The 26,100-nt window shown below is 47.7% G+C and overlaps 1 protein-coding gene across 2 annotated transcripts; it reads left to right on the forward strand.

Moving 5' to 3' along the window:
• Positions 1–7,946: 7,946 nt before the first annotated feature.
• Positions 7,947–26,100, forward strand: LOC128400516 (E3 SUMO-protein ligase ZBED1-like). Of its 2 annotated transcripts, none has more exons than XM_053362759.1 (6): positions 7,947–8,210; positions 9,162–9,231; positions 10,637–10,899; positions 20,949–21,013; positions 21,359–21,516; positions 23,545–26,100. In XM_053362759.1, exons 1-6 carry the CDS (start codon positions 7,962–7,964, stop codon positions 25,569–25,571), a joined length of 2,832 nt encoding a protein of 943 aa, XP_053218734.1. In that variant the 5' UTR covers positions 7,947–7,961; the 3' UTR covers positions 25,572–26,100. The 2 variants fall into 2 exon arrangements, with proteins under 2 accessions (XP_053218734.1, XP_053218735.1); XM_053362760.1 differs by having other exon boundaries at positions 7,947–8,159.

Raw genomic sequence — 26,100 nt, forward strand, 5'->3', positions numbered from 1 at the left:
ACTGACTTTAAAGGTACAGGAGAAGAAGCCATTTAAGAAAGCAGCTGATCACTGCTGAGCTAGGACTGGAATCCACATCTGTCCTGTAGCTTATTGAGAAATACTGAGTTTTGGTGTGTTTCCCCCCATGTCAGCTTCAATCTGATTTGAAAATATAAGCTATCCACACATATCCTCTGTGCCCAATGCTGTGGTGCCAGGCGCCAGGTGATTTGGAAATGCATCTAACTGCACTGATTCATGCAACGATGTACAACTGCAGTTTGAATGACAGCGTGGAGGTAATGATCTCACTACATTTTAAGCTGGTAATGTGTGTGCAGCCAATGTTTTTTGGGAGATCGGCCTCATTAGTGCATCCGTTGCTATTGTGATGGCTCTACAGAACACGGTTGCGCGACTGTCAAGGGCATCTACTGGACATTGTTGGTGATGTGATTCTAGACAAGCTACACAACTGAAGCCAGCCAAAGCTATTCCATTTGGCGAAGTCTGCGTCAATGGGGCATAGAGATGGCAGTGACAATGTCCATGCAGTTACAGATAGGTAGCCGTGTTGGTCTGCCATAGTCAAAACAAAAAATTTTTTTCCTTCCAGTAGCACCTTAAAGACCAACTAAGTTAGTTCTTGGTATGAGCTTTCGTGTGCATGTGTATCTGAAGAAGTGTGCATGCACACGAAAGCTCATACCAATGTCCATGCAGTGCCTTACAGGTTTCCAAATTCTGAGATGGCTCAACGAAATGTTTGGATGGTATGCAATTGGACCTGTCTTCTGTTCCCCCCGCCCATTGTTAAGAAGACCCCACTTGAATCATGCCAAAGGTCCATATAATCTAGCGTCACGTTGGCCATCTGGGTGCCTCCAGTGAGCTCACAAGCATCAAGGCATGAGGGCAATAATGCTGTTCGACTGTTGCTCCTTGACAACCAGTATTCAGAGGGCACCCTCACTCTTGGCTGCTAATCCTGGTGGGTATATCCACTATCACAGGCAGGATGCTTCTGAATGCCATTTGCTGGAAGCCATTGAAAGGTGCAAGGGTTGTTGCACTCAAATGCTGCTTGATCTGGGGTTTCCATATTTGCTGAGCTCTTTTGGAGCTGTTTCCGCTGCTTTTTCCATCGCGTTGCCATACATCTGGGTTTCCCCTGACATTTTGCCCCAACGCCATTTTTACACCAGAAAACGTCAGGAATTTTCCTGACATATGGCAAGCCTAGGTTGATCATTCTGAGAACAGGATGCTGCCCTAGATGGGCTACTGGCCTGAACAGCTACTGGCTGTCCTTATGTTCTTGTGTTACACTTGGAAGAGGGAAATGACTCTTCCAAGAGAGTATCTGCTGAATCATATACAAGCAACACCGAAAAACAAAGAATTTCCCCCCAACCTTAAACTATTGTTTTCATTGTATGCAGATTTAACAGGTCAATTCACAGAAAACTACTTTGGTTAAGTGGCTAGGATTTCTTGAATTGGATAACAGCTGTAAAAAGTTGCTTTTTCATTCATATTTGAAGCACTGTTCCGTGAACCTGGAAATAGCATCTTTTTGTTCTCTGTTCTTCGTTTGTTTGTTTTGGTCCTCTGCTGCAGCAGACAGTCACTCTTCAGGAGATGATGTTGAGAGAGTTCTGGTCACCTCTCTCAAGAGAAAAGGAGAGCGAGGAGAGAGAAACGGGACAGCTTTGCCATCTGGTGGAAGAAACGACAAACTACAAATATACATATGTACCCCCCACACCTGCTAATTGCTTTTGTAGCCAAAACAGCAGCACACAGGGTCCACTGAATGACAGCTGGAAAAAAAAGATATGGAAACAAGATGCAGTGATAAGGGGGCTGAAATGAATGTTCATTGAGCACCTGGGAATCTTGAAGTCTTCAATCCAGCATGAGAGGAATGCAATAACCTGTAATTATAGTGAAAGTAAAGGGACCCCTGACTGTTAGGTCCAGTTGCGGATGACTCTGGGGTTGCGGCGCTCATCTCGCTTTATTGGCCAAGGGAGCCGGTGTACAGCATCCGGGTCATGTGGCCAGCATGACTAAGCCGCTTCTGGCGAACCAGAGCAGTGCACGGAAACGCCGTTTACCTTCCCACAGGAACGGTACCGATTTATCTACTTGCACTTTGACATGCTTTTGAACTGCTACGTTGGCAGTACCTTCCATTTATTATTCACATATGCATGTGTGTGTATACATACATATAGTTTGTTAGGGCATCTTTTCATTTATTTAAAATATTCTCTCTGCCTTTCAACTCTGGGAGTCCTCAGGGTGCACACAAAATCAAACAAAGCACAATTTCCATTAAAGAATAAATGATAATATAATCAGAATTAAAGCAGCATGGGCAGAATCACATTTTTTCCAACCACTAAAAAACAACCAGGAACCAAATTCACCCCTTTTGTCCACTAGATGTCAGATTTGTCCCATCATTTTAGCTTTAATGTTGCCACTTCAGATGTTTCCGAGCTGATGGCAAGAGTTGCAAAGCAAGGAATCGTAAGGGGTGTGGCTCAGGAGGGGGTGTGACCTGTGGAGAGTGCCAAGGACCAGACAGAGAGTCCCAGAGGGCCACATTTGCTCCCCACGAAGGCGCAAGTTCTCCATCCCTGTTTTAGTACATGCTCCAGTCCTCCAGTCCAGGGCTGCCAACGCAAGTACCAGACCCTGAGTCAGCAGGGGCCCCAGACTCTAACTTACTTTCTTAAAACAATAATAATAATAAAGCTAAATCAGACATTTCTGAAGAAAGTTAGAGCACAAACACAGAAGCAACTCTGAGGCTGTAGCACTTGGCAGGCAGTTAAGGAGCTTAATCAGTTAATCACTGTTGCTAAAGGATTAGCTTCCGGCAGCGGTTCTCAACCTGTGGGTCCCCAGAGGTTGTTGGACTACAACTCCCATCATCCCTGAACTATGGCCTTGCTAGCTAGGGGTAATGGGAGTTGTAGTTCAACAACATCTGGGAACCCACAGGTTGAGAAAGGCTGGTTAGAGGAGAAAGGCTGGTTAAATGCTGACCATCCTCATCTGGGACTTGGGAGGGAGCCCTCTGAGAGCAGCAGAAAAAGCAGGAGTGGTTCATTACTGCTAGCCCGACCCTGGACAGAGGTGGATACTAGGCTATGTTTGTTGAAGCACTTTCCTCCTTGTCCCAATTATTTCATTCACTCCCCAAGCGTGCTGCCTTTACAGAATAAAACTTAAGTGGCTGGCTTTGGCATGTTTTACTCAAGAGTAATTCCCTCAAAATAAATGAGGCTTCCTTCCTACTTAGGAAAAAAACCCCTTGCTTTTCCATGTCCCCCACCCAGTCACTAACAGTATGCTTGTATCATTGGGCTGGTTATTTTTTAATATGTTGTAACTGCATCTGTTTGTTAAATTTATGTCTGAATCTGTAATTCTGTTGAATAGTTGTAGTCGTGAGACGGCAGAAACACAAGACTACTTTGCTATAAAGCAAGCACAGAAAGGCAAGCTATATAAATCCATCCATCGCCTCCTCCTTCTTGTAAACAATGAAGCTCCATCTTCCAGCTTTTGAGTCTTTAGATGGATCAGGAACCTGAGCCCTCCAGGCGCTGTTGGACTCCATTTCCCATCAGCCCCCACCAGCATGGCCAATGGTCTCAAACAGGAGCTGTACTCCGACAATTGGAGGGCCACATGTTATCTACTCTTGCCTTAGCTAATCCCTGCCCATACTTCTCCGAGAATATACAGTGGTGCCTTGGGTTACATACGCTTCAGGTTACATACGCTTCAGGTTACAGACTCCGCTAACCCAGAAATAGTTCTTCAGGTTAAGAACTTTGCTTCAGGATAAGAACAGAAATCGTGTTCTGGCGGTGCGGCGGCAGCAGGAGGCCCCATTAGCTAAAGTGGTGCTTCAGGCTAAGAACAGTTTCAGGTTAAGAACGGACCTCCGGAACGAATTAAGTTCTTAACCTGAGGTACCACTGTATATCTGTAATCACGAAGCCTAGATGCCAATCTACTGAAGAATGAGCACATTCCATCAGCTGTGAAAATATCTAGACCACCTTGGAACAAAAAATTCACACCCTTTATTTTCTGCAACCAATTTAAATGGGTGGTTATGCCCTCTCTACTGTTACCAGTGTAATAAATGATTCCCCCACCTTTTTTTCCTGCAGTCACAACGTATTCCTCATCACATTTGTGCTATAATTCGTTTAATCTCTCATTATAATGGGGAGGCCGGGAGAAAAACCATTCAAGTAAATGGGTGAACATTTATTGGAGAGATTGTGTTAAAGACAATTACATTGATTATGGGGGAGAGAGGGAAAGGGAGGAGGAAACTAATGGAACAAACACCTCTTCGCTTTCATAGTCCATAGTCAGCACATTCGAAACCACCACTATAATCAGTGTAATAAAATATCACCTTCATTAGAAGTCAATGTTTAAAAACTGTGCAACTAAGATTGTGCTATGCAATCTTCCACCATCTTTTCCTTCCCCAGTTGATGCACCGCATATACACACTCCTATTCCACAGGAATTACTGTAAACAGGAAGGGACAAAACAGAAAGACAAGTCACAAGTGTCAGAAAGACTGGCAAGCCATTTTCTGCTCCAATAAATGTCCCAAATGCACCAATGGGTAGGGAAAAGTCCTTTATCTCAGCACATAGCTTCCTGTCAAAATCAGATGAGGAGAAACAGCGACAGATTGAGGGAATAGATCTCGCTTTGACAAATAGGAACCAGTATGGTTACAGTACTGTGTGCCCTTTCTCTCAATATATCTGCAATAGATTGGCAAATAGTTAAGTTGCTGGCTAAAGTGTTTTGCATTGATTGGTTGTCTTTTTTCAGAAGTGTTTTTTATTATTTTGAGGAATTGTAAAAAAAAAGGGGGTGGGCTGTTGGAAATCACTTTATGGATCTTTATATACATTCATCACAGCTAGTTCAAGACTTTTTGCTGCCTGAGTTGTAGGACAAAGTTTTTATTTAAAGCAGTGTTTCTCAAAACTTGGGTCTCAGCTGCTTTTGAACTACAGTTCCCTTCATCCCTGACCACTGGTCCTGCTAGCTAGGGATGATGGGAGCGGTAGTCCAAAACAGCCAGAGACCTAAGTCATAGAAACCCTGATTTAAAGCATTTTTATCCTGCTCTTCAGCTAGAAAGACTCCCATTGCAGCTTACATAGAATCAATTATAAGACAGTCCCACTCCAAGACAGGTTTATAGTCTGAAAAGACTCAATTCAAAAGAACAAAGCAATGAAGAGGAAAGTGGAGAAGAAGCTTAGTCACACACCTGTTCTTAGAGCTGAATAGCTGATCTTTCATCAGAGGAGATGTAATGTACCCTGCTTCCCCCATCTCTCCCACTGCTGCAGCCTCATGGGATGGGATGTGTCTGCATGATCTTTTAGAACTACCCTGGCTCCTTTGGAATAAGCAGAATAAATACACTTAGGATCGTATCTTCCAAAAGTTGCCACTGCTTTATTTTGTAAGCATCAACAGGAATTTCCAGGTTTTTCCCCTCTCCCCCAACATCAAGTACAAAAAACTTGCAGTCACACTGAGAAAGATCCCTTCCCTTGTTAATGCTATCAGCTTCATTTATATCAGCTCTGGAATGACAAATAAACACCTAATCAGTGCACCCTGCATAGAGATGGCATCTCCCCATCCACACTCTAAGGGCAGAAATGTTTGTTTTCAAATGCATCTCAGTATGTATGAAAGCTAGTTTTTAAAAAATGTTAAAGCTGATACAGCTTTTTAATTAATGGATTCAAGTTTCTAATCAATACTTTTAACCACTATTGTTTTAGTTGGTTGCCTCAGTTTTTATGCTTTTTTTTACTGAAATTTTATTGCATCGTATTCCTTTTTCAGCCACTCTGGAAACAGATATTTATGCTGAAGGGAAGGGGGTTATAAATACTGTAAAAGAAATAAACATTGCAGCCTTCAGAAAAATCAAACATTGTGTAACATCATCAGTTCTTGGATTCCTTTGTATTCAAGGCTCTGCACTTACCCTCAAATAAGAATTATTTAACACATATTTTAAATGCATTTCAGGTTTGCATCCCATGTTAGTAATAATCAGAGCAGACCCACTGAAATTAATGGGCATGATAATAACTCAGGTCCCTTAATTTAAATGGGTTTACTCTGAGTAGAACTTAATTGGCTCCAACACCAGGTCTCAGCTTCCTCCCATCACAATAGCTCCTTTTCCCCAGCTGATAGAGCCATTTTTACTCCAGCAGGATTTTGCCTTCTATAGCTGATCTGCGAAAGGCATTGTTATCAATAATCTCAGCCAATGTTGTGCTCTCTCTCGCTCTGTGTGTGTGTGTGTGTGTGTTGCTCAGAGTGCCTTTTTCTGCCCTGGCTGGTTTACCAGCCACAACCCCTTTTTAACATAGATGACTTGGCCACTGTGTTCCAGGTTCTGGTACCTTCCAAACTGGTTCACTGCAACGCACTCTCCCTGAGGCTGCCTTTGGAAGATGACTCAGAAACTTCAGTTGGTCCAAAACGGAGCAGCCAGACTGCTGGCTGGGGTTCTATTTAGAGCTCATGTAACCCGTTTTGAAACAGCTGCACTGGTTGCCAGTTCGGTTCCAGGCCCAATTCAAAGTGTTCACGTTGGTGTTTAAAGCCCTACGACTTGGGGACCCAAACATCTGAAAGACCCGCTTCCTTCCCTACAGACCTTCCTAAGCTGGATACCAAGGGGGGCCCTCTTGGTAGTTCCTCCACCCTCAGAGGCTGAGGGCCTTCTCTGTGGTGGCCCCTAAGCTGCGGAACACCTGCAAGAACAAGAGCTGCGTCTGGCATCTTCATTGTACAGCTTTCGGAGAATGCCGAAGAGGAACCTCTTTAGCCTAGCTTTTAATACTTGAGGTGTATGTTTTCAGGGCCCACCTCGCTTTTATGATTGAAAGTTGTTTTTAAATGTTGCTTCTAATGCTGCAGCCTGCCCTGAGACATTAGGGTGAAGAGCAAGTAAAAAATTCATTATTATTAAATTATATATTACAGTATTATTATTAAATGCATTTTATTATTCAATGCATTTTTCCTGTGCATATTTTACATATTTTTATTATGTATGTATAAATATTATACATATTTTTATTATGAGGTTGTTGCCTGTATTAATATAATTTTACTTCAGTGTGATTATTTTAATTGCTGTAAGCCGCCTTGAATAATGCATGGGCACTAGAATGGAGAGGGAGTTTTATATAAAAAATAAAATATTCATTAATTCATTTCATAATATATATATATACAGATATATACACACCACTTGCTTGTAGGGAGAGTGAAACCTCAAAGCAGTTTACAATAAAATAAAATAAAATAATCACTTAAAATGTTAAATTTAAAACGCTGATACTCGTCGTCCCAACCTTTCTCCCTCACCCCTCATAACCCATTTCAAAGCTAACTGAACTGCCAACCGAGAACCTTCACTCGAGGAACACCATTGGCCGCTTTATTCACTATGACCAACCCCATTGGCCGGGAGAGCTCTGAACCCGCCTCCCCCAATTTAACGGAATCCCATCCTCTGAAGCGCGGCTCTTTTTTGTGGTTCCTCCCCCCACCCCCACCCCTCCTTCCTCTCCTATTGGTTCTCAACGGGTTCCCCAGGCGCCCGCCCCTAGAAAGGGAGGAGCGTCTCTCATTCCCCACCCCTCCCGCTCCTCGTGCCCCTCTTCTCATTGGCCGCCAACTCGGCGGAGGGGGGGGGGAAAGCCCGCCTCTTCTTGCCTTCCGCGCCGATGGAAGGCGCTTCATAGGCTGCGGCGGCGGAACTCTGGGCCGCGCTCTCATTGGCCGCGGACCGCCCAGCCGGTGGGAAGGGATTGGCGAGGCCGAGCGTTCCATAAGGAAAAAAGCGAGGGGAGAGAGGGGCGGGGGAGCTCAGATGAGGCTGCGAGCGGCGGCCGGTGTCGCGCTGCGGGCAAGTTTGCAGAACCGGAAGCGGGAGGGAGGAGAGAGGGCGGGAAGGAAGGAGGGCGAAGGGCCGCCTCCCCGCTCCGCCCGCGCGCTCCTCGACCCTCCCTCCCACGAGGGCGCCCGCCTGGAGGAGCTGCCGCAGCGGCATCGATCCAGCTCCGCCCAGGCAGGGCGAGACTTGGCCGGCTTCTCGGGGTTCCTTCCTTTGAGGAGGGAGGTGGGGCAGGCTGAGAATAAGTGGGGGGTCCTTTTATTTATGCGATAAGGGTTGGGGGCGTGCAGGTGAGAGGGGAGCTGCTGTTGCTGCTGTTGCAGTGACTTGCGAGGGGACGAGCATTGATTTGCAAGAGCGGGGCTTGGTGTGGCAGGTGGACGGGTGTCCGGGGGGGACTCTGCGTGCAGACGGGCTGGGGGGGGGAGATAAGGCGGAGAAGCACTATAGGGGAGCCTGGGTGGGGGGTCGACGTCAGGTTTAGGGGCGGTGGGGAGCTGGATTTGGGGCTGAGCCCATCCAAAGTGATCGCCTCGTTGTTTGATTGGAGCTGTTCTCCAGCGTGGTTCTGAACGGGGTAGGGGAGGCAGCCAGTATTGGGATCACAGAAGCCCCATCTAGTTGTAAAACTGCATGGGGCCACGAGGGTCATCCAGTCCAACCCCCTGCGAGGCAGGAATTTGGAGCCCAACGTGAGGCTCGAACCCACAGCCCTGAGACTAAGAATCTCATGCTTTACTGACGGAGCTATTTGTGGGGGGCTAGTGAGGGGAAGGTGACAGTGATCCACAGGGAAGGTGATGGGCTCCTTCTGAAGAAAGGAGGTGTTGGAGTATGATATCAGCATGGCCAATGTTCTAGGTTAGATCCAGGGTTGGGGAGGGGTCTGCTGGAAGTTCTTGTTTGTGTGAAGAAGGTGGCCATTGGTGTGGTTTGGGCAGAAGTTGATGTGGGGGGTCAGTGTTGCTCTGAGATGGGAATGGGGAACCTGTGGCAGCGCTAGATGTTGTGGGACCATCGGTCGTGCTGGCTGAGGCTCATAGGAGTTGGATTCCAGCAGCATTTGGAAGGCTACTGATTCCCCTTCCCTGCTCTTTGGGAAAGGATTTAAGGTGACATGGATTTCGGGTGTGAGAAGTACCAACTCTAAACACTTCCTCCCTGTTAACATTGTAGGCTTCACGATTGTACCACACCATGCAAGTAGCTGAGGATGCCTGCACCAATTTTGAGGATGAGCTGCTCTGTAAGTAAAAGTAAAACCTTTGTTTCTGCCCCATCCCAAACATGTATGATCCCTTTTCTCTTTTGTAAAGGAGCTCCTAGCCCACTTAGTCACAAATAATAAATTATTATTGTAAGTGGCTGTGTTAAGCCATTTGTCGTCTTACCCCGGGAGGGAGAGGAAGAACCACCAAATTCTCTGAAGCTTCCCTGACTGGCCACCTTCAGATATTTCTTACTCGCCACAGGTGATCAGTTGAGTGGCACTTTCGCAGCCTGCCTTTGCTTCATTTCCAATCTGTGATATAAGATATACGGTATTTGATTGCCAAATGCTCAAAGAGATTGTTCTCGCATACACTCTTTTTAAACTAACCTAGCTGTCTACTGAAGGATGATGCTTAGGTGACAGCAAGTGACACAAGCAGTGCAGGCTAGGAATCTCCATTGACCTGCCTGTGTCAGTGGTTGACAAATTTTGACGGTCCTTTAGGACCAAACCAAATTTCTCATCTCTCATGCTCTAAATCCCTGCAGAAAGTCTAGCACAACTCTAGACAGGCAGTTTTCCCCAACTGTAGTTTAAAAACAATTGAGAGTTTTTCAGTCAGCTTTGCCATCTCAGCATAATCCATCAACTTGGTTTGCCATTCTTCTCTGGTAAGGACTTCCAACTCTGGGCCAATAACATTATGTTATTCTATACATAAAAGGTCTTTTCTGCTCCTTAGGAATGTCGGTACCTGTAATTCCTAATTAAAAAAACTTCTGTTTTTTTAACAAAAGTTATTTTAAACATTTTTTTCATTTCATTATATATCATCTCCCAAAAAGCTTTTCTTACCTTACAAGTCTACCACACATGATAAAAGATACCTTCTTTTTCTTTACATTTACAGCACGTATTTGAACTTGTCTTGTACATTTTTGCTAACTTTGTAGGAGTCAAATACCACCAGTACATCATTTTCATATAATTTTCTTTCAATGTGGAACACACCATAAATTTCAAATCTGATTTCCATAACCTTTCCTGGAAAACTCAGAAACCAAGAGGATGAAAAATTTATAAAATAATGGGGGAAAATTATAAGTTATCTAGGAGACCACTGTAAGCAGATGGAAACAAAAGCAGGATTCTGACTCACTTGTAGTGTAAAAAACATACGGTCTGATATAAAAATTGGAGTATGCAGTTGTAGACGTTTAAGATAAAACTCCATGGGTGGCATGCGGGGAAGTTGTGAGATTCGGAGAATCTCTACATACAGTATGATTTTATTGATGTGTGTTTATTTGTAAAATTAATAAAATGTGTTCGGAAAAATAAAAGAATTGTGAGTAGCAGAACCTGTTGACATACCGAAGGTCAGCCTGCGATCTGTTGGTGAAGCCAGATCTGCTTCCATTTCTCTTTCCTCCCACAGTCTGTGAAGACTGCCGCCTTTACTTCCGGGACTCCTGCCCGCAGCATGGACCCCCTACCTTTGTGGCTGACAGACCTGTTCCAGAAAGGGCTCAGTCACGAGCCCTACTCTCCTTGCCGGAGGGACTTCTAGTCAAGGAGCGTTCCCAGGGGGGCCTCGGAGTCTGGAGCGCCCTCCCAGCCCTGCCTCGTGGCTGCATCTTTGGCCCCTACGAAGGGGAAGTGGTACGGGAACATGGCGACTGCACCCGGTATTCCTGGGCGGTAAGACACACAATTCTCCCATCGTTTCCCCCAACTTAAAACGTGTAGCCTGGCCTCCCAGCTCCACCAGGCACAATAACACACCGGGCGGATCTCTCCTAGGGCAAAGCACACTCGTCTCCTCCATGCTGCCTTGTTTGCTAACAGAATTTCACTTATGTACCATAGAATTATTCTTTGAGGTTAAACACAGTAAGGAAATACGAAAGCTTTCTATGCATTAACAACGCAGCACTTCAAATTGGATCCAAACTAAGTTAGCTATGCTTTAGTTCAGGAATAGGGGACCTTTCTTCAAGCAGAGGGCCACCTCCCCCCTCTTCCCCCCTCTTGCCTTCCTAATTGTTTAAACCAATTCAGGAACCAAGAACTTATAAATCGACCACTAATAATGAACCATATGTTGTCGATATTACTCCGCATTTATTATGCTATTTTTGTGATACACAAATGACATGAGAAAACTTGGTACAGTGGTACCTCGGGTTACAGACGCTTCAGGTTACAGACTCCGCTAATCCAGAAATAGTACCTCTGGTTAAGAACTTTGCTTCAGGATGAGAACAGAAATCGCACGGCGGCAGCGGGAGGCCCCATTAGCTAAAATGGTGCTTCAGGTTAAGAACAGTTTCTGGTTAAGAACAGACCTCCGGAACGAATTAAGTTCTTAACCCGAGGTACCACTGCATACTTATTTGTATAACATTATTCTTGTTTATAAAACCCAATAATAAGATTAGCAGAGGAATTCTCCCCAAAATATAAACACTGGATATGGAAACAGGCATCAATATTTGTATAATATTTGTTGCGATCGGTATATTTAAAATAAAAACCCACAATTTAAAAGAAAAGCAGAGGGCCACATTTCCTTCGTGAGCATCCTCCCAAGGGCCGCATTCTAGTGGTGGCAGAGAAAGAGATGTCACCATTTGTACAACGAGCTACGTTCAAGCCGTGCACAGTTCAGAGAATTCCATGTTCACATATCTCCATCTGGGCAAGAGGCGTCTTCAAAGACTCATTCCGTTCCGGCAAAAGCCCTGGGGGAGCAGGGTGGAACAGGGCTGGTAAGGGAGAGATGTGGCCTGGCAGGCAGGATGAGCCTAGAGGGCCACATTGGGACCCTCAGACCTGAGGTTCCCCGCCCCTGCTTGGGTCTCAAATCAATCACTAACTTGTCCTGTCGATTTCCATGGGACCAGAGCATGCCTAGCTTTATCAGGATCCAACCCAACTAGGGGAAACTGGCGAAGAGGGTTGCCTGCTTCAGCTGAGTAATAGGAAAATCTCCCTACCAGAAACTTCTTCCCAGTTCTTCTTCAAAGTCAATCCTAAGGAAATTGCCATCACTGACGTGTACAGTGGTACCTCGGGTTACATATGCTTCAGGTTACAGACTCCGCTAACCCAGAAATAGTGATTCAGCTTAAGAACTACCTTTCAGGATGACAACAGAAATCGTGCTCCGGCGGCAGCGGGAGGCTCCATTAGCTAAAGAGGTGCTTCAGGTTAAGAACAGTTTCAGGTTAAGAACGGACCTCTGGAAGGAATTAAGTACATAACCAGAGGTACCACTGTACCTTGGGTTAAGAACTTTGCTTCAGGATGAGAACAGAAATCGCACGGCGGCAGCAGGAGGCCCCATTAACTAAAGTGGTGCTTCAGGTTAAGAATAGTTTCAGGTTAAGAACAGACCTCCGGAACAAATTAAGTACGTAACCAGAGGTACCACTGTATTTGCAGTGTGAGAGCATATTTTTTCCCCTTCCTTTTTGCAAATCTGGGATATTTTTGGCAAGGTTTGTTTTGCGACAAAGGGTAACGGTGCACTAACTGGAACAGGATGAGATCCAGAGGGGGGGGGAAATCGAGCTGTGGTGCCAGAAAATAAAAGCCTTATCTTCAGCCAAGTAAGAAATGCAGGATGGCTTGTGTAGTCATACAGGCACTGCCAGGTTTTATTTCTTTGAAAAGTTTCTATCCCTTGTGGCATCACAAGCAAGCTTGCAAATATAACAGTGATGTGTCGCAGCTACATTTGTTATTAAATAACTCTTAACGTTGCGGTATGTGGTGGATTACATAAACATAAAGCCTGAAAACTGAAAATATAGGGTATGGGCATTTTGTTATGTTTTGTTTCAAAATGCCTGGCTGCTGTGGGAAGATATATACAGTGGTACCTCAGGTTAAGTACTTAATTCGTTCCAGAGGTCTGTACTTAACCTGAAACTGTTCTTAACCTGAACACCACTTTAGCTAATGGGGCCTCCTGCTGCCGCCGCGCCGCCAGAACACGATTTCTGTTCTCATCCTGAAGCAAAGTTCTTAACATGAAGCACTATTTCTGGGTTAGCGGAGTCTGTAACCTGAAGCGTATGTAACCTGAGGTACCACTGTATGTGTGTTTCATTGTGTCAAAGGCCCAATTCAGAACAGAAAAGGGGAGAGTGCACCAATCCAAAAAGAAAGGAAACTTCAGGGTGTGCAAAATATTGTTTCTTTTTCACAATGCCTTTTGAGGAAAATTTTACTCTGGGCCACCATAAAACTTAGCACTGTTCTCTATCCCCCCCCCAAGACAGCTCCCCCCACCCCCTGAAATGCAGCGGGCCAAATAAGAGTATTTGTGTCCCTGGAAGTTATTTGGCTGTTTGTTCTAAAGCCCAGTTCATTCATCTCTAGAGTGAAATACATCTTTGCAAAGTTGTGCACACGAAACACTAGACTCATATGGGCATGTGTTTGCCTTCTTCACGTGGGTTTAGCATCTGCATTATTTTGCAAACAATAAGTAGTTAAGAGGACCCGTGTTTTTCAGCTTTTAGAGGGAGCGCTGACAAAGAAATTCCTTACAATTCCAGTGTAAATAATTGTGTTACAGTGTGCGTTAGCCAGCTTCCGCGTCCAAGCAAATTAAATGCAGAAATGTTTATTTCAGGCCCTGTCTGCACTGTGCGTTTAAAGCAGTATCATACCGCTTTAAACAGTTGTGACTTCCCACAGAGAACCCTGCCGTTTGTTAAGAGTGCTGAGAAAAGTTGTTAGGAAATCCCTATTCCCCTTACGGAGATACAATTCCCAGAGTGGTTTAACAACCAGTCCCCCTTTCCAGTGAACTCTGGGAGCTGTAGTTTTGTGAGGGGAAGAGGGCTCTCCAAACAGCACCCTTAACAAACTACCATTCCCAGGATTCTTTGCGAGAAGCCATGGTTGTTTGAAGTGGTATAACACTGCCTTCAATTTAAGTGCAGAGATGGGGCCATACATTCTTTAACGTGTCTAATAATGTGTGCGCCTCTTTATTCCATTTTTGAGATTTGGGGGTGTTGGAGAAATTGGGGCTTCTATAAATATGTGAGGCGGGTAAGAAAGAAAGGAGGGGCGTTTGTGTTAAAGCCCTAAACGGCCACAGTCCTGTATGCCTGAAGGAGTGTCTCCACCCCCATCATCCAGCCTGGACACTGAGGTCCAGCACCGAGGGCCTTCTGGCGCTTCCCTCGCTGCAAGACGTGAGGTTACAGGGAACCAGGCAGAGGGCCTTCTTGGTAGTGGCGCCCGCCCTGTGGAACGCCCTCCCAGCAGATGTCAAGGCAATAAACAACTGTTTTACTTTTAAAAGACAACTGAAGGCAGCCCTGTTTAGGGAAGTTTTTAACGTCTGACACTGTTTTTTTTAAATATTTGGTTGGAAGCTGCCCAGAGTGGCTGGGGAAACCCAGCCAGATGGGCGGGGTATAAATTATTATTATTATTATTATTATTATTATTATTATTATTATTATTATTATTTATTTATTACCAAGCATCCTTTGGCATTTGCAAGGGCTGATGGGTGCTCAGGCCTATTCCAGTTAGGCCCAACCATCTTTCCCCCCGGTTTGATTATTCCTTGCAGTGTGTGGCTTCCAGCCACCCACCATTTTACCTTTCTACTGTGTAGAGGCATTTAGGAAACTGAAAATGGCAGATGGCTTTTTTGCTGCTGGCTCCCACTACCACCAGTAAGCAGGCAGTACTGGGTGGGGTGGGGGCATTAGGATTTGTGGGAGGGTCCTTCGTGTCAAGGTGCACAAAATGGCACTTTGCCAAGGCTCCCTCAACCCAGCTACTGGCCCTGGCAGGAGGCCATGAAAATACTGTGATGGGTAAAGGACAACAGGAAGCTATCATGTCCTGGCTTACCTGGGCCTAGCCAGGATTTATGTTAGGAGGGCAGGCTTTAGGTTGGCAGAGGCAGAGACAGAACCGAGCTATCTGCAACACAAGTGGTCAGTTAGTTAAGCATTTTTATTTACTTACTTGATTTGGGGGGAGGCAACTTCTCCCCTGCCCTGCCCATGCAGTGGCTTATTTCTGGTTTTTTATCTGCATATCTGATAATGACGGTCACCTTTTTAAATTTTATCCCACAACCATGAGGACCACAGACTTGCTAAAAAAGTAAAGCTGAGTTTCTCAGAAAGTTTTGCTTTTCACACCATGCCGTGTCTTAGCCATGCAATACCATAGGTGACTACAGTCATACCTCAGAAGTCGAACAGAATCCATTCAGCTTCCAAAATGTTTGGAAACCAAGGTACGGCTTCCAATTGGCTGCAGGAGCATTGGACTTTCGGGTTCCAAAGAATGTTCACAAACCGGAACATTCACTTCCAGGTTTGGGGCGTTTAGGAGCCAAAATGTTCGGCTCGTAAGGCGTTCGGAATCCAAGGTACAATTGTAAAGGTAAAGGTAAAGGGACCCCTGGGGTGACCATTAGGTCCAGTCGTGGCCAACTCTGGTGTTGCGGCGCTCATCTTGCTTTATTGGCCGAGAGAGCCAGCGTATAGCTTCCGGGTCATGTGGCCAGCATGACTAAGCCGCTTCTAGCGAACCAGAGCAGCGCACGGAAATGCCGTTTACCTTCCCGCCAGACGTGCTTTCGAACTGCTAGGTTGGCAGGAGCAGGGACTGAGCAACGGGAGCTCACCCCGTCGCGGGGATTCAAACCGCCGACCTTCTGATCGGCAAGTCCTAGGCTCTGTACTTGATCACTATAATGGCCTTTGTGGTCCACTCCAAATCTAGTAGAGAATCTAGTTGTGCAGCAGTTAGAGCCTGTACCCCCATTTGGAGGGCCACAACTCCCCATCATCCCCCACTATTGGCCATACTGACCAGAACTGGAGTCTCAAGAACATCTGTAGGGCCACCAGTTCCCCATTCCTGGTTGTCAGACTCAGGGAGACTCCGGCTTAAATTTCCAACTTGGCCACCAAGCTGACTTGGGCCAGTTGCCGTCTCTCAGCCCAACCTACTGTGTTGTGACGATAAAGGGAGTGGCAGCAGGGGTAATATCACCCTCAGCTCCTCAAGTAGAGTGGGATAAAAATGTGACAAAATCCCAAACCAATTTCCTTTGGCCACCAAGGGTTGAGTTGTTTGTGCCCCAAAAGGTCCCTGAAGAAAGATTTATGTTTTGACACAATGTGGGGCTCCAAAAATGTACCTCTGTGTACCCTGAGGCTTCCTCCCTTTTTCCACAGATGCCATCAGTTTGCCACAAATTATAGCATTATGAAACAAAACAACAACAAGAGAAATGCCCTTGACTAAATGGTGGCTGTATTTGTGGGCACAATGATGTCATCCTTCAAAGGCATCTGTGGTTATTTGAGCACCCGATTCTGCAGAGGATCGAGCTGTAAATATGCAGAGATCAGCCTTAGATTGAGGTGCCAGCTTTCAGTTTGTAGTCCCCTGTGCTTTTATGCTAACTTTGACTTGTAGTAGCTGTTCAAAGCTCTGACCAAGCTACATGCAGCAATGTATGTACAGTGGTACCTCAGGTTAAGTACTTAATTCGTTCCAGAGGTCCGTTCTTAACCTGAAACTGTTCTTAACATGAAGCAACACTTTAGCTAATGGGGCCTCCGCGCCGCCAGAGCACGATTTCTGTTCTCATCCTGAAGCAAAGTTCTTAACCTGAAGCACTATTTCTGGGTTAGAGGAGTCTGTAACCTGAAGCATATGTAACCTGAAGCGTATGTAACCTGAGGTACCACTGTATCTTTGAATTAAAGATGCCAGTTTGTTTCAAATTTTGCATAAGTTGGGGTGGGGGAGAGATTTGGAGGAGGGAAATTAACACTTTCCTCTCCTGTGGCAGTCCTGAGGAAAAAAATCTTTAAAGGAGGCAAATCTCTCATTTATGTCAATGGGGAATTTCCCTCCAATGTAAATACTGGCTTCAGGGAAGGGATTTTCTCAGAATGGCAGCAGGGAAGGAGATGGTTAAACTCCCTCTCTGTGCTTGCTTTGATGCTATAGATTTATCACCACCCCAACTAATACCTATGCATATCTTTATTTATTACAAGTTAAATGCAAAGGCATTCAAGTCTAGTTTTGGCTCCAGGGGAAATCTTTCCTAGCTGTGCTGAAGATCTTTTGCTCATTCAAAACTGTGGCAATACAAAAAAAAATCTCCACAATTGGATCTCCTGCTGCGATTTCCATTTAATTTGCTTATGTTCATCATTTAGGCCATATTTCTGACCAAAGTGCTCTCTCTTCAGGAGTTGGACAACAATATAAACTGCAGAAAGCGAATTTTCCTAAAACTTTATAAATTACGAAAATTCGAAGGGAAGCAAGAACATTTGGAAAACGCAAAACTGCCAGCGTTAAATTAATCACAGACGGCAACAACGAAGCAGAAAATCAGCAGCATATCCAATAAAACCTCATTAGTCAAAGGAAACTTGAAATAGATAGGTCTGCAAATCCAGATTAAGCTATTGTTAATGATTATGAAGGATAATGGCATGGGAGGAAGGCAGCTGAATAAAAGCTCCCTGGGGAAAGGGATTGATTGTTAAACTACTCTGCGACTTGTAGTTCTGTGATAGGGGTCTCTTAGCAACGCATGGCCCCCTTTGCAAACTACAGCTCCCAGAATTCAGTGGGGGAAGCCATGGCTGCTTAAAGTGGTATGAGGCTGATGGTAGGGTTGCCATATTTCAAGAGGTAAAAAAACTGAACACAAAATGTTGAGATTTTTTAGGGCAGTCGCCCAATACCCCACTACTGCTGCCACACCAGAGCCTGAACCAGAGCCACCCGTGTGTGTGCGCGCACACACACACACACACACACAAATTAAACCCCAAATCCAGGACATTTGCTTTAAAATGTAAAATTCCCCCGCAGATGGGCATGTAGGCTCCCCGAAAGAGGACATGTCAGGGAATTCCAGGACATATGGCAAGCCTACTCATGGGAATTGGAGTCTTAACAAATATCCAGAAGGCCGCAGCTTCCCCAGACCTGCTCTAATCCTTATAAAGGCTGGTTGTGGGCTGTGGATCTTTCCGCACGTGCCATAAAAGGTTTAGTTCGGATGATCCTCAAACCCAAGCACCTTTACCCCAAGACTAGCACAAGTCCTTATTCAATGGCAGTCAATTCTCTTCTGTCCACACTGATGAGGTGGTCGAGAGAGTTGTTTCTGTTTTTAAATATGGTTTTTCTGCTACATTTTTAACATTATTTTTAAACCACAGAATTGTAAAGTTGGAAGAGACCTCAAGGATCATATAGCCCAACACCCTGCATTGCAGGAATATGCAGGTGTCCCCATACGGGGATCGAACCTGCAGCCTTGGTGTTATCAGCACCACGCTCTTAACCAACTGAGCTATCCAGGCTGATAGAACCTGACCAAGGCCACAGAACTTGCACCAGACTCTCTGTCCATCTCACTCAGTATTGTCTACTCTTGATAGGCAGAGAGGTCTTTCCCAGCCTGGCCAGGTAATATCAGTCATTGGACCTCGGATCTTCCGAAAGCAAAGTGCATGCATGCTCTAGCAATGAGCTATTTCATCTTCCCTCTGTGTTGCCCTTTCCCTCAGTTTTGACATCTCAGCAATCCCAGGAGATTGAGAGCTAGGTAAGGCTGGGAAAAATTGCAGCATGCCCTAGCCACCCAAAAGGTTCCTGGCTGAGTGAGGATTTGAACTCTGGACTCTCCAATCTAAGCACAACACTCACCGCATTGCAACAGCCACTTGCGTGCAATTAATCCTTCCTTTGCTTCTTCAGGTGCAATCCCAAGAGAGAGGAAGAAGATAAAGCTCTCGTTTTTAAAAATAAAATAAAATGCAGATGTGGGGAAAAGGTTATTTGTCACAAACTGCCTTCAGTATCAGAGACCTCTGAGTATCAGTCACTAGGCAGTAACAGCAAGAAGAGGGTTATTGTTGCCCTATCAAGAGACATCTGGTTGGCCACTGTAGGAACACAGTGATGGACTAAACAGGCCTCTGGTGTGATCCAGCATGCTCTTTTCATGTTCACCTGAGCCAACATTTGCAAAATGGCAGCTTTGCTGCTGTTCGGTACATGGAAAGGCTCAAGTGGAATATTTTTCCAGGTGGGTTTTGGGTGATCAGGATACACAGTCTCCCTGCACCCCTAAAGGAGGGCAGGAAACCGGAATCCAAACCTGCTCAGCAAACTGGTCCATGTGGAAGGATGGACAGAAGGTTGGTTGGGAATACAGTGGTACCTTGGTTCCCAAACGCCTTGGCTCCCGAACAAATCAGCTTCCGAATGCTGCAAACCCGGAAGTAAGTATTCCAGTTTGTGAATGTTTTTCGGAAGCCGAACATCCTCCGTAGCTTCCAATTGAGTGCAGGAAGCTCCTGCAGCCAGTCGAAAGCCGCGCCTTGGTTTTCGAACAGTTTGGTGAATCGAACAGACTCTCAGAATGGATTAAGTTTGAGAACCAAGATTCCACTGTAACTGATAAGTCCTTGGGTGACTTGCAGTTGATCTGCTTGGGTTTCTGGCTCCCAGTTGATCAACAAAGGCAGTTTCAAAAAGGCTGTTGGCCCTACACACACACAAAATTGACTGGAGTAGATATTGATTTGTATTATCTACCTGTAAATTATCTCTGTGTTTGACTTTATGGGCTGAAGGGAGCAATTGGCTCATTTTCCTGAGCTTTTCTGGATTGAGATCTCTGGGTCACTATTTTGTACCCGGCTTCAGTTAGTAGGCCCTGGGGGTAGTCTAGATAATAATATTTTTTTTAAAATCTGAAAACTTGCTCACACCTACTTTAAGGCATTTGACGCTTTTTAGATCCACTGTAGATGGCGCTCTATTCCCTTTCGAAATGCTTTCTGGCTTGGCTCTGGCTTGCAGACCTGAAATCCACCTTAGGCTGCTGAAAGTGATGGGTTAGTGTACAGTGAGAGTGACACACACACCTGGGCCCAGATCGTGGCACACTTTTAAGCCATCCACTTGGAAGCCCAGCCCTGTCCCTTGGGGCTGGGGTGCCTGCGATATCAGGCAAATTCTTAAGGGTGCATCGAGAACTATTTTGCAGGAGGGTTTCACATTCCTACTGGGAAATTCAGATTTGCACATTTGGAGTGCAGTAAAAGCACCCGATATCACCCTAGTGCAACAAATCCACTTTAGGGGAAAAGAAATAAGACTTTTTTGTGGTTGGGAAAGTACCAGGAAAATGCACCGGGAGGTGTGGAATGAATGAATGATTAAAGTGCGGGTGGGGGGAGATATAAAGAGCCTGTTGGGAATTCAGGATGACCGCTCACTGTCATGTAACCTCCCCATAAGCAGATCAGAATGGGTGATCAATTAAGACAGGATATAATATCTAACCTTTGCACAAGTTTTGCGCAAGCAAATCTAGGATGGATGCTCTGTAAATACAGTGGTACCTCGGGTTACATACACTTCAGGTTACAGACTCCGCTAACCCAGAAATAGTGCTTCAGGTTAAGAACTTTGCTTCAGGATAAGTACAGAAATTGGGCGTGGCAGCAGCAGGAGGCCCCATTAGCTAAAGTGGTGCTTCAGGTTAAGAACAGTTTCAGGTTAAGAACGGACCTCCAGAACGAATTAAGTACTTAACCCGAGGTACCACTATACATACAGAGGAGCCTTAAGGTATGGGTTGGGTGAGAGTGGAGCTTTCGTTTCATTCTTCTTCTCCTTCCCTGATCTTTCCATCCCTCCTTCAGGTGCAGGACAACGGCTCCTACTTCTTTGTCGACGCGTCGGATGATTCTAGATCCAACTGGATGAGGTGAGCCCCTTGGGAGAGAGGCCCAGCGGAAGGAAGGAAGGGAATATACACCCATCCCAGCTTAGTTGCGTACATTATATCCATGGAGCTACACAGACACACACCCCGTGATGAATTAGGTTTGGCAGCTTTTCAGCCCCCAAAGGATGCTGGAGTGATCCCCGTGGTGAATGCTTGTTTAGTCATAGGGGAGTGCTTCCAGCCTCCTTGCAGACTGTGGGCTGGCTTTACCCTGGAGTCGTACTGCTGCGGCTACCGCTCGGTGCATCCACCAGCGAGTAAAGCATGACGCATGCCCCCCCAAAAAAAACCACAGTGTGACTCATCCCCGCTTCCTCCCTGCAGATATGTGGCGTGCGCCTCCACCGAGGAGGAGCAGAACCTGACTGTTTTCCAGTACCGGGGCTATATCTACTACCGGGTCTGCCAGACCATACCTGCCGACACAGAGCTGCTGGTGTGGATAGGGGAGGAGTATGCACGCACGCTGGGATTACGCTTAGGTAGGCAAAAAGAAGAAGAAGAAGAAGAGGGGGAGTGAGACATGTTGCAAGGCCTCCTGTGTTCCCTTCTCCCTGCAGTCTTGTAATCACCTAAGGAAGCTGCTGAGCACTAGGTCTGACAATTGGGATACTCTTGACCAGTGGCGGTTTTTCCGGGATCTCCTGCAAACGTCCTTCCCACTCCCTGCTGCCTGGTCATTTTTAAACTAGAGGTGTCAGGAATCAAACCTGGGATCTTCACAGCAACGTGCCGTGAGCCCAGTTAGGGACAAAATGCACCCAAGAGCCAAATGATCGGGGTTATCCTCTTTTTAAACATACCCCATGACCCTCCCCAATGCTAACAGCAGCCACAAAACATTACCCCATTGAGGAAATAGTTCCTGAGTTTCATTCCTCGCATATGACCTAGAAACAGGAGATAATTTCGGCTCTGGATTTAATAGTTCTATTGTGTGGAGTTGGGGTTGGGGGTCCTCTTTGCATTGCAGTGTGCATTCCTTCACTGAATTCAAAATGGGGCAAGCCAGCCTCACTGCTTTAAGGGCTCTTCTCATTTTCCTGAGTGGTGCCACTGTAAGGAATACTGTGGCATCTTGGCTTGTGGTCATATTCCTAGGCTCCCAGATTACCCATTAAAGGGTCTCTCTGGAAGAATATATTTACCCCACAACTAGCCTTCATTTCCCATTATTGCCAAGTTTCTGTTGATGTGAACGCAACAGTTATTTATTTTTAAGTTTTTTCCTGCAACAGAATCAAACCAAAGCAATTCACAGTACATTCGTACCTTGGATCCTGAACGCCTTGGTACTCAGATGTTTTTGCTTTCGAACGCTGCAAACCTGGAAGTGAATGTTCCGGTTTGCGAACGTTCTTTGGAACCCGAATGTCCAGCGGGGCTCCTGGAGCTTCCTGCGCTTTGGTTTCCAAACGTTTTGGAAGTCAAATGGACTTCCGGAACAGATTCTGTTCAACTTCCAAGGTACGACTGTACAATGTTGCTTAAATGTAGACCCAGCCTAGCACACTGTTTGAAGAGCTGGTGTACACAGCTTTGGGATGGAGTGGCAAGGGGTCATTGACTTGCCATGTTCACCTTTGCAGCCCCCTTTTCCCCCTGCACTTGGGTGGGTAAGAAAGAAAACGCCCTCCCTGTTCTCCCAAGCTTGGAGCCAAGGAAGGCATTCTCCCTAAGCCTTGTGCTGTGCTCAGAACAGTTCCAAAGCTCAGCATGGCACCAGGTACAAAAACAGGAGAAGTATAGGGTCATGGCAACTGCACATGTGAAGTGGCTGTCACAGTTCAAAGTTTGTGGGTCCCTACTGACCAGCCACTGGGAATAAGGAGGTACTTTGGAATTCGGATCCGTAAGAACATAGAAAAAGCCTGCTGGATCAGGCCAAAGGCCCATCTGGTGCAGCATCCTTTTCTCACAGTGGCCAACTGGATGCTTGTGGGAAACCCATAAGCAGGATCTGAGCACAAGAGCACTCTTCTCCTGCGGTTTCCAACAACTGGTACCAAGAAGCATTGCCGCCTCTTGACACTACGGCTTGGTGGGTCTGATGCCAGTTGTGGTTCATCCACATCTAGGAGGTGCAAAGGTCCCCCACACATAGAATCACAGAATTGTAGAGTTGGAAGGGACCCTGAGGATCATCCTTGCAAAGCAGGAATATGCAGCTGTCCCATACGGGGATCGAACCTGCAACCTTGGTGCTATCAGCACTGTGCTGTAACCAACTGAGCTATCCAGTTTGGTCTATTTTTCCAGCAGCAGAGATGGAGGTCTCTTTAGCCGTGGCCAGATGGTTGAACAGACTTAACAGGGCCCTAACCTGGGGTGTTGGGGGGGGGCATGAAGGACTGTGCTGCTAAATAGTATGTGGGGAGTGGTGGTAGGGAACTCCCATGCCACAATTTGCTCACCCCACAACAGCAGAGGGACTGTTGCAGGGTTGGTTGCCTTGCACCTCGGTAGATTTAGCGGACCCTCACCTTTGCACTGTTATCTCTCCCTTCCAGGCGAGCATTTTAAGTACGAATTTGGCGAGAAGGAGCTGCTGATGAAACTCTTCCAGGAGCTGCATCTCAAGACCCCGCCGCTGCCTCCCACTCCCCACGCCCCTTCTTCCCGCACCCAGTACCTGTGCGGAGACGCCGCCGCCACTCCCCTGCTGCCCCTCCACAAGCCAGGCCTCCCCCCGGGAGGGAGCCCTTTCCCGCTGCTGGAAGGGACGCAGAACCTGGTGGGGCTGGGGAGGGCGCAGAGCCGCTACTGGACTTTCTTTGGGTTCCAGGGGGACGCCTACGGCCGCATCCTGGACAAGAGCAAGATCATCTGCAAGCTGTGCGGAGTCCGCCTCAGCTACAGTGGCAACACCACCAACCTACGCCAGCACCTCATCTACAAGCACCGCTGCGAGTACAACCAGCTGGTTGGGACCCAGACGGCCGCTCTGGACAAAGGCGTCCTGGGGACGGCGAGCGAGTTTGGAGCCCCCCGGCCTCCCGCCCCGGGCAGGACCACGCGAGCGGTGGCCGACTTCATCGTGCTCGACCTGATGCCCGTGGAGGTGGTGGAAGGAGAAGGGTTTGGGCAGATGTTGGGAGTCCTGGATCCCAACTACAAGCCCCCAGATGCCGCCTCCCTGGCCCACACGGTGCTGAGGGACATGCACACCCACATGAAAGGGAAAATCTGGGAGCTGGTGCGGACCCTGCCCCAGTGCTCGCTCAGCTTGGACATCTGGCGCCACAGCAACACCCTCACCTACCTCACTCTCACCGTGCACTACGTGGACGACTGCTTCGAAGCCCGGGCGAGGGTGCTCTCGAGCCGCCCCATCCCCGAAGAGCCCAGCACCGACAGCCTGGCAGAGGCCCTCAGCGAGGCGGCCAAGGAGTGGGGGGTCCGTGAGAGCACCTTGTACACCGTCGGGGGCCTTGGGCTCACTACCCAGCAGGCCGCGGCGGCGCTCGGTTGGACCGCCCTGCCTTGCATTGGGCAGGCCTTGCGAGCCGCCATGGAGGCTGTGCTGAGCCAGCCGGCAGCGCAGGGTGCCTTCGAGCGGCTGCGGCGCCTGGCGTCCTGGGCGCTGGCCGGGGCAGGCCGTGGCGAGAAACTGTGGGCCCAGGAGCCCCTCCTGCAAGCGCACCTCGGCCGCTTCCTGCGGGACGGGGGCAAGTGGCACAGCGCCTATGCCGTCCTGCAAGGCCTGCTGGAGCACAGCGACCCTCTGGCGGGGCTCGGCCCCGACGGGGAGGCGACGCTGCGCCCCCAGGACTGGGCTGCCCTTCGGGACGCGGCCAAGGTCCTCAAGCCCATGGCCATTGCTACCTCGACATTCACCAAAGACCCCTTTTCCAGCCTGTCCCTCGTCAAGCCTGTGCTCACCAGCCTTCTCTATAAACACCTGGTGGGCAGCGAGTGGGACTCCGCCTTGGCGCTGGAAGCCAAGGCCGCGGCCCAGAAGGAACTGAACCAGCACTTCTCCAGCCCAGACGTCAACCAAGCCCTCAACCTGGCTTGCGCCCTGGACCCGCGCTTCCGCGGCCTCGACTTCCTGAGCCACTCGGACCGCGTGGAAACTCTCCACTTGCTCAAGGCGGAAGCGTCGCGGTTGGCAGAGTCACCGGCAGTGCAGGCCTCTGGCCCGCCGGGCATGGCCTTGCCCCCATCACCGCCGGCCAAGGTGCCAAAGCAGGACGCAGGCATCGAGTTCCTGCTGGGGGACCTGTGCAGCATGCGCGCCGCCTCGGGCGCCAGCTCGGCACATCAGCAGGTGGAGCAGGAGGCCAGCAGCTTTCAGTCCAGCAAGGCCTCCGCCCTCGGCCAGGACCCTCTGCAATGGTGGAAGACGCACCACACACAGTACCCGCTGCTGGCCCGGGCGGCCCGCAAGCTGCTTGGCGTGCCTGCCACCTCGGTGCCCGCGGGCTGGCTATTCAGCAGCGCCGGCGACGCCATGCACACCAAGCGGCAGGCCCTGACGCCAGAGCACGTCGATATGCTGGTGTTCCTCCACGGCAACCGAGCCATGCTCTATTAGGACACAGGGAAAGGAAGTCGGTGGCTTGGGTGAGCAGGGCACCCTTCTTTGCCTGCCCCCCGATGGTGCGAGGGTGGCAAAAATGCTTCCGGAGAACCCTCTTCCCTTCCTTCTTTCCTCCCTTCTTTCTTTCCCTGTGGGACAGGCTTAATGCTCTGTGTGGTTTTGAGAGAGAAGAGGGTGAAGAGGAGCAGAACAAACCATTTGGGCGCTTTTTTGGAGAGGGGTGGTGGTGCCTGTCCATCATTCAGAAACAGCCTGGTACGAAAAGATAATAGATATGGCCATAGTAGTCATTTTGAAGAACAGGAATGGTCCATTTTAAGGTTGGGGGGGGAGGAGGCTGAGGACAGAAGTGGTCCATCAAAGGGGTGGGAGGCCTGATGTGAAGGAATAGTCCACGTGCCACAAGGGAAAAGGGGTGTGTGAACATGAGGGAGGAGGTGCGTCTGGCTTGCACAGCGCGTCTCTCGCTTGCATTGCAGCCCCATTTTTCTCTCCTGCTTGGTAGAAGATGCGCAGCAGCAAA

Source organism: Podarcis raffonei, chromosome 13 (genome assembly GCF_027172205.1).
Source record: "Podarcis raffonei isolate rPodRaf1 chromosome 13, rPodRaf1.pri, whole genome shotgun sequence".
Taxonomy (NCBI): Eukaryota; Metazoa; Chordata; class Lepidosauria; order Squamata; family Lacertidae; genus Podarcis; species Podarcis raffonei.